At 33.5% G+C, this 9271-nt stretch overlaps 1 protein-coding gene across 1 annotated transcript in view; it reads left to right on the top strand.

Moving 5' to 3' along the window:
* The window catches only part of CDC42BPA (CDC42 binding protein kinase alpha (DMPK-like)), a 116174-nt gene that overhangs the window by 37043 nt on the left and 69860 nt on the right, over positions 1 to 9271 (top strand). Inside the window, exons 8-10 of the mRNA XM_008584516.1 lie at positions 4996 to 5101; positions 5532 to 5680; positions 7252 to 7343. Coding sequence (XP_008582738.1) covers positions 4996 to 5101; positions 5532 to 5680; positions 7252 to 7343 — 347 coding nt within the window. The remainder of the gene's footprint in view (positions 1 to 4995; positions 5102 to 5531; positions 5681 to 7251; positions 7344 to 9271) is intronic.

Genomic DNA, 9271 nt, shown 5'->3' on the forward strand with positions numbered 1-9271 from the left:
GGTTGCGATCCGTTGCCGGACACGGAAAAAAGACAAAAGACAAAAAAAAAAAAAAAATATGTAGCTTAACTTTTTATATTTAAATTTGTTACCCTTTTTGCCACATGATGGGTGTTTAATTTATATCGAAATCACTAGTTTCTTCACATATCTATAGACCAGTCATTAGTTGGGAATTATAATTTTCTGTGATTATATTTTGGTTCATTTTCCATTTTCTTTACTTTTAGCAGATCAATAGCCTCCTTCTTAGCTAAAATCAAAAGTGAATAAACACTTTATTTTCAAGTAATTTTACCCAAATGACTCAAGTATTTTGATATTGGCTTAACTGTAAAGCTCTTGTTGTGTGGGGGGGAGCTGGCTGGTGCGGGGATTTGACCTCTTGACCTTGGTGTTATAACACCACAATCTAACTGAGCTAACCAGCCAGTCCCTGTAGATCTCTTATATTAACTACTCTTTGGCTTATGAATGTGCTTATTTAGTGCATAAAGGTAAATGCCCATACTGTGGGAATTTGGTTGTATTCCAGACAGTACAGTTATTGGCTCGTTAATGTTTAACGTACATTCATGTCATCAAGTCTACTTTTGTGAAGCAAAGTCATTTTAATCTTTAGCCAAATTTATAATATCAAAATTATGACTTATTATTTACAATTCCTTTATTATGTAATCAAATTTATAATTGAGATGGAGCTGTGAAAATGACTTTAACAGAAAACAAAACTGGTATGGCCAAAGCCTGTGATCCTAGACCACTGATCTTTTCCAGTGACCAGCATGATGAGTTCAGCTGGAATGGGAAGTGGTTCTGGTAAAGGAAGGAAGGAAGGGAGCTTTAAATGTGCTCTGTAGAAGGGCTTAATAGAAAGGATGAAGATGAACATTTTTGTATCATGCCTTGGACACTCACTCTACACTTTTCACATTCAAGCAAAATATGCAGAAGACATCAGAAAGACAGGGAAGTTACTTTGCGTAAAAGCTGTAATTTAGAAATGGACTAATTTGTCAGATAAATTAGTAAATGCCTAATAGGCAAAAAGTAAAATATACATTCCCTGCTCTCAGAATTTTGCACCACTTGAAAGTTATCTCTCTCAGATATAATATCCAGACTTATGAAGGACAGAAGACTCAGGCTATTTCCTTTTTTGAGTCTGGTATATTAAAAAAAATGAAACAATGCCAAAATAAGATTATGGAAATTTGTGATATACAGTATTTTAAATGTTTCCATGGGACAAATGAGCAGTTTTAATATAAAACAAACACTACTGTAAAAAAACCTTATCTGAAGGAAATTCTGATGGCTGTCTAACTATGTTCCTTCCTCCTTTTCCTATGAGGACTTCACTTCCACCCTCTGAAGTAGTATTACAAAGACAGGTTAGATTAATCAGCTAGTCCATAAGATTAATTTTTTAAATGTACCTTCTCACAAATAAGTCACTCATCTGCTGCAATAGGAGACAGAAAAGCCTATAAATGTAGTTCTTTGTCTTCAAGTAGTTTATCACTTAACATTTAAATTTTAAAAACTAATGTGACCAGAGCTGGAGATATGTTAGAAGACTTTAATGTAAATTACATTACTTATTATATAAATACAGATTTTTAAAAAATGATATAGAGGAGAGAGAATTACCTCAGACTGGGTAACCAAGAGAGATGGGGATATCAGTTGAATGATGTTGTGCTTGTTTTGAAAACACTGAGTTTAATAAAGGGTCCTACACCTATTTTGACCAAATTGGAGAATTCATGTAAAAGAGTAGCAGGAAATAAGGTTGTAAACTAACTGCAACACAGTTGCCATGAATACCAGATGAGAACTTGAACTTCACTTATTTATAAGGAGGAGGAGGGGGTTTTTGCAGAGGATAATGGCACTGATTAAATGATGTATTAGAAAGATAACTCTTAACAGTAGTGTTCAGGATGAAATAGAAGGAGAGTGGAGGGAGCAGTGAACAAATGCAGGAGGCATTATGAAGAAAGGATCTATAGGACTTAATTACTAATCATAAAAGAAGGGCAAGGGATGAGGAAGAATTAATACTTCTGAAATTCTGACACACTAAGAAAGTGATGGTATCATTGAAATAAAATCAAGAGGGAACAACCCTTGGAAAAGATGAAATGATCAGTTTTAGCTGTTCTTTTACTCGTTGGTGAGATTGAGGTGATCCCGAGTCATCTGAGTGGAGATTTCTGTTATGCTTTTGAAAAGCTGGCATAGATGTTAGGATTTGAAATATAAGTTTGGGGATTAAATTCTTAGTGAATAAGGCCATTAAAGTTAAGATCTTTTTAAGAGAAAAGAAAGCAGGAGAATGGTGACAGCTACATAATGAAAGGTGGAGGAAACAGCTGTGTCGGAGAACCAGGGGAATGTTTTATTAATAAGGAAACCTTTATTTAAATCCATTCACATTATTCCAAACATTTCTCATTCATTAATCTTTATTTGTGTGTGGTAATAGCTCATATTGATTAAAACATACTATGTTCCAGACATTAAGCTGAAAATTCACATGTATTCTCATTTAGTTATCACAACAGTCCTATGAGGCAGGTATTATTATCACTACATTTTAGAGATGAGATAACAGAGTGAAAGGGGTAAGTGACTTATCCAAAGTCACACAGCTGGTAAACAGCAGAGCTAGGATTTGAAACCAGGTCTATTGACTCGAGAATGAGTATCAGGAAACGTAACCAGATGGCCTAGAAGCAAGGGGTGAGAGGTATTGCTGGGGCTGGGAAAGTGAGGAAGATCAGGGTCAGAAATAGAAAAACAGCAATGATTGTGAAAAGGAGTTGTGCAAAAACCTAGGATCTGGTGGAACTTAAATGATATGAGTTTATAGCTGACTGGGTCTTTTCTTTTTTTTTAAAACTTCCTGCCAGTAATTCTCTGTAGCCAAGAAAAATAGACATAGGTTTAATCAGAAGTTGACAATTAGTGGAAGGGAATGTACATGTATTCAACATGTAGCTAACAAGCAAAGTTAGAAAGAAGAGTTGGTCACACAGAATTTCAGACAACATAAAAGTGATTTACAAGAAGTTATTTGATTTTCCAAGTTAATAAAATGTGTTGGACTTCACAGGTTCCTGGAAATGTGTGTAAGGTGAGATCTCCAAGCTATGGTAGATATTAAACCAGCAGTAGTGGAGGCCAGTTAGCCTGGCCACTTAAATGATAATGTAGTTTTCTTCTTTGTTACTGTGTAAGTATATTTCTTTGTACTCTAAAAAAGAAAATCTTCCTTCATCCCATATATTCATTATACCATAGATTAGATGATTAAAAAGATTGCAGTCACTTGTGGTATCCAGAGTTAAAAGACTTTTAGAAGGAAATAGTCTCCCACTACACAAAAATTAAAATATTTTATTTATTTATTTATCCATTAAATTTTATTTATTTATATTTCATTTTATCAATATACAATGTAGTTGATTTTTGTGTCCCTTTACCGATTCCTCCTCCTTTTAGAAGGAAATAATCTCCCACTACACAAAAATAAAAATATTTAAAATATTTAAAATATTTCGGGCCGAGCCCGTGGTGCACTCGGGAGAGTGCAGCGTGGCAGCAGCGCTCCCGCCGCAGGTTCGGATCCTATATGGGGATGGCCGGTCACCGCTCACTGGCTGAGCACGGTGCGGCCGGTCTCAAAATAAAACAAAATAAAATATTTCTAAAAATAATTTCTACAGCTGTTTTTCTTTAGAAGTCAATAAAAATATTTATATGTGCATAGAGCCTAAAATTATTAACTGTCACTAAAGTGGGCAACTTTTTACAAGGGTTTTATTTCTTCTCTTTTTAGGTTCTTTTGCTTGTACTCAAAAAACAACCTATCTGAGAGACCATAGCACTGACCCCCTTTTAAAGGGCCTCTTTAAGATACACTTACATACATACATACGTATGAATTTGACTCCTCAGAGTTTAAATTCTAAAAGATGCTAAAGCGAGACTCAAGATTTAAACATGTCTACTGTATGCTTCACAGATAGATATTGAAATACCTGAACTATCCTTTCGTCATGGCTTCAGTGACCTGGATTTTCTTTGAAAACAGCCAGCCTGCACAAAGGCAAATTGTCTTCCCATAATTATATTGGAATACACTTCTGAGTATTGCAGATGTTAACTCCATATTTTTCTCTGTGAAATATGGCTTTCTATATACCAATGGTTTTCATTCTTCTTATAGGACCTTTTTTTGTAGATTTTCATATGCTAGGTATCCACCCCCTACTCCTGCCTTCCTCTCTTGTTCTGGAGGAGGTGTAAGAAATGCAAACTTTCTTGAGAAATTCTAAAATGTGGAATTTGTCTTACTGAATATAATCTGAAAATTTTTCTATCTAAAATTATAAGTTTTATAAGCTACATAGCCTTAAGACAGTATGTAGAAACTGGGCTTCAGTAAACTTTAATCTTTTCTCTTTGTTATATTATTGATCATTTTAGAAAACAGAAGAGCTTTATTACAGTACAGTGATTTTGGTAGAATATCCTACTTTAAACTTTCTAAGTTTAATATACTTCAGTTTTAAGAAGGATGTGTTGTGTTTTCACAAGATAAAATGGCAAAATCGAATTAATGAGAAATCTTAGTGTTCTTTAGAAAGCCTCGCACGTGAGTGCATATGTGTATGTGTGTTACACGTTAGATTTAAAGAGTGTTAACTCTGTGGTTCAAGGGTGAAGTTTTACTAATTTCTCAGATATGAGTAACTCAGACTTTCCTAAATATTGCTAGCTTTAATTAGGACATAACTGAATAGTTCAAATCCTCTTCCCACCTCTAGTAGTACTGTGGTAGACCTTTTGAAAGAAGTTATTTAAGAACGTCTTTAAATTTCTGTCACTTGTTTCTTTATGAAACTTTAAAATGACATATATCTCACGTTTTTCTGCTTGTTTTATTTGTGTACTTTTCTCTGTCTTTATGCATGTGTATTCTAGGGTCAGTGATGAAAAGGATGCGCGAGGGTATCTTCAGGCCTTAGCTTCTAAAATGACTGAAGAATTGGAGGCATTAAGAAATTCCAGCTTGGGTACACGAGCAACAGTAAGCTCTGCCATTTTGCATGGAGGCTAATCAAATTAGAAAAAACAAGGCTCAAAAACACTGTAACAAATCTGGTTACTTATATCAGTTGTCTAAGCTTTAGCCTACTGTAAAGTTTTTCATGAGAAGTCAGTTAATTCAGGTTTTTTCCAGTTTAGGAAAACAACACATAGTTATTTAACTGTAATTTGTGTGGATAGCTGTTATTAGAAATAACCATTTAAAAAACAGAACTCATTTATATGAGTATTTACAATTACTTCTGAGTTTAATGAAAAATAATATATTTTCACAAGTAGTGTTTCTGTTCTATTCTGTTATTAGAGAAGGTAGTGTTTATCATTAGCTTCCAAATTCACTTGGATTACTAAATTTAAATGTTAGAAATAAAATAGGATGGAGCTAAAAACACAGTGATATTATTTCATAGGATATGCCCTGGAAGATGCGTCGTTTTGCAAAACTGGATATGTCAGCTAGACTGGAGCTGCAGTCAGCTCTGGATGCAGAAATAAGAGCCAAACAGGCCATCCAAGAAGAACTGAATAAAGTTAAGGCGTCTAACATCATAACAGAATGGTAAGGTTGAATAGCATAGTCCTACTGTGATAATTTCTAAGTTTATCAAAAATTATTTGGAGAGAAGTTGCATGTTTAATTTTCTACCTATTACTTTTTTGCAAAAAGTGATCGCCAGAAAAAGTTATTAAGATTTGAAAATAGATGCTTTCAAGCCTTGTAGGTAGTAATGGTATTTTAATACAGCCTTGTTTTCCCTCTTGCATGACCATAAAGTAGAATTAATAGTATTAAGTAATATTCCATTATTTACTTTTCCCTTTATTTGTAAAATTTTGTTGACTCTCAAATTTTATTGAATTAAATCTATATATTTTTCATGTTCAAGAATGTCATTGTGTATAAAAATGCAACATATCGTCAGAACAAAATACAGTCATCTGAAAATTGTGGCCTCTGCCATAGATCTTTTACAAGTGAAGGTTCTATTGATGGTGAATTTCATAATGGTGTAGCTTTTAATTATAATTATTGTTTTTCATGTTCCTATATGTATTTTAAAAAGTATTTGCCACATCTCTGAGACAGGTTATGAACACATCCCCTCAATTCTTGTCACAATAGTAGAGAAAATTATGCTCTGATTTCATAAATAGTAAAATGAAAAATCATTATTGAATTGGATATAAACATGGTTAAAAAATAAGTCAGTATAGGTGATATCAGTAGTATAGAGGAACAATACAAAGGTCACATCACAAATGAAACTATAAATATAAAAATCCACTGCGTGCTCAGAATACCAAAGCTCCAAAAACGTGAGAAGGAATATAGGCTCATAAATTCAGTTTTTAATGGTGTGAAGCCTTAGTCGTTAAACTGTAGTCATTAATGTTTTAAATCAAATAAAGGCATATCCAGTCCCTGTTGGATTATAAAATTCTTGTTTATAAACTTTTTGTTTAAAAAAAAAATACAGACATAAATTAGGTATGCTTTACTTAAATGTGCTTGTGTGGTATTGAAAAGGAAAAAAAAAACTTTTTCTGGAGGATATGAATTAATCCCAGAATAAACAGCTATTGAATGTTGTTCTCTGAGTTGTAATTTAAAATGAGTATGATCTTTTATTTTCATGCCCAGGACATACAAGTTAACTCATATGTTCATCAATCAGGAATGTAAGTCAAATTGAAAATTACAGACTTACTCCTGTATATGGTCCACTTTCATAATTGTCTAAACATGAAATCTAATAGAATTCTAAAATTAATCTTTGACTTTATAGCATTTGTAAATAATTTAGCCAAGGATCAGCAAACTTTTTCTATAAAGGACCAGATAGTAAATATTTTAGGCTTTGAGGGCCTCTGTCACAACTACTCAGCTCTTCTGTTGTAGAGCAACAACAGCCTTAGTCAGTACTTAAATGAGTGCACCTGGCTGTGTTTTAGTAAAACTTTATTTACATAAAAGTAGGTGGCAAGCTGTATTTGTCCTGTCTGCAGTAGTTTGCAGTCTCCTAAGTTAGCATGACTGACGTTTACACAAAATAAGTGACTACATACAAGATGGCTCACTAACCAGTAATAAAGATTAATGACATTTTTCCTTTTTTCCCTTTATTTAAGTAAACTAAAAGATTCAGAGAAGAAGAACTTGGAACTACTGTCAGAAATTGAACAACTGATAAAGGACACCGAAGAGCTTAGATCTGAAAAGGGTATGGGAATGTGTGTTTGCATCAGTCAGGACTTATTTTGTTAAGAATACATTTTATTATGTAAGAATCAGCTTATTGCATAGGTGGGAAAATTGTTCTCATAAACAATTCTGGCACTCATTAATGAATATATGTATGTATACATGATGCACACACGTACATTTGGTAGACTGGTCTCTGAGTCATTTAGTTTTACTTAATATACATTGTTTACAGATTTCATAGCAACAGAAAAAGTCACTTTGCTATATGTTTGTTTTTTTTCAGTGCTATGGACTATTTCATGAATAACATTTTTGTGATTGGAAAAAATTATTTTATAATATACTTTGTAATATTCTCAAATGTTATCATATTAAGGTTTCACTCTAACGATGGCATTGTGTGTTAACATTTAGAACTTGGTAAGGGTACTTGAACCAGTATTTATGAGCACTTTTTATGTGCCTAGAATGTACAAAATCTTGTGGAGGATGCACTCCCAGGGTTGAGGTAACAATGAAGTAACTAACGATTAATGTAATTCAGTATTAATAGGGCATTCCACAATGAAGAATTATTTTGGCACTTCAGTGTCTTCTTCCAGTTTAGTACTGAAATTGCTTGCCCTGTGAAATTTCCCAGGATTTATTACCACTTTTTTGAAAACTTTACTTGAGTATCTTTCCATTATTGTGAAAGCTAACTTAGAGTGCTTGATAGCTCTATTATATGAACTTCTTAAACTTCCTTTCCGTAATGTGGGCAATAAGGATGTGAAGATTTAATAAAAGGAAATTCAGGGTGTTATTTTTTTTAATAAAGACATATCTTACATACAGTTACTCGAAATTCATTTTCCTGACAAAGGCCATCACTGAATGATGAACTGGTTAATGGGCTTCACATTAGGCTGAGCATTTTTGTTCATTCCCAGCCCTGCAGCACACAGTGAGGTGAAGCTAGTTGGGTCTCTGCATCTGTTGTTTAAAATTTTAGAAGACACAGTAATCGCATAAAGGAACTAATTTGATGAGAACCATTAAAGACAGTTGATGTTCAATGAATTTTTGGTGATTGAGTTTCTTAGTGAGCAAGCAAAGGAAAGAGTCCAGAAAAAGTGAATAGGAACTCAGATTAGGAGCATAAGCCATCATACTAAAATGAGAATCGAGCTAGGTTTTAATTCGTGAAGAATGGAAGGGAGAAACATTATTTAGTGAGGAGAAAAAAAAAGAATACATAACACATGGATGACTTGTGGCCCTAAAGACAATTTAATAGGAAAGAGACCAGTGCAGAGGACAGCTTGTGTACCAGATGCTGTCGACTACCTCATTTTTAGAATAGACGTAAACTTGAAAAAGACTTACCTTTATCATATTGCTTTATGAAGGCATGTTAACCAAAGCTTTTTTATTTGGATTTTGAATATTGCAGAATAAAATTTCACTGTATAATGATAAGGTACTATAACAATTTAAATAATATAATGTGGTAGTTATATAATGAAGGCAAGGATTTTTTTTTAATGCTTCGTTTACTGTTATATCCGTATCTAGAGCAGTGTCTGGCACATAATAGGTTCTCAATATTTGACTAAGTGAATTTCTGGACACATTGCCTTATCTGGTAACTATGGTATATATTAGATAGTATTACAGAAAGTAAACAAATCAGTTGATGTCAATTCCTGTGGATACAGAAATCAAAAATGTGTGATTTTTGGTTTTCTGCTTTTCCTCCCTCACATTTATCATTATTTGTTTTAAGAATTGTTTTAGAAGTTATGCATTCAAAGATAGTACCATAGCCAAGAGATATATGTAAATTTTTTTTTTTTTTTTTTTTGTCTTTTTACTGTGTCCGGCAACGGATCGCAACCCTCAGTGTCGCCCCCGTACCGGACCGGGGACCGGCAATGGGATTGCAAGCCTCTGCGTTGCTCC

Source organism: Galeopterus variegatus, unplaced genomic scaffold, assembly GCF_000696425.1.
Source record: "Galeopterus variegatus unplaced genomic scaffold, G_variegatus-3.0.2 Scaffold3290, whole genome shotgun sequence".
Classification (NCBI taxonomy): domain Eukaryota; kingdom Metazoa; phylum Chordata; class Mammalia; order Dermoptera; family Cynocephalidae; genus Galeopterus; species Galeopterus variegatus.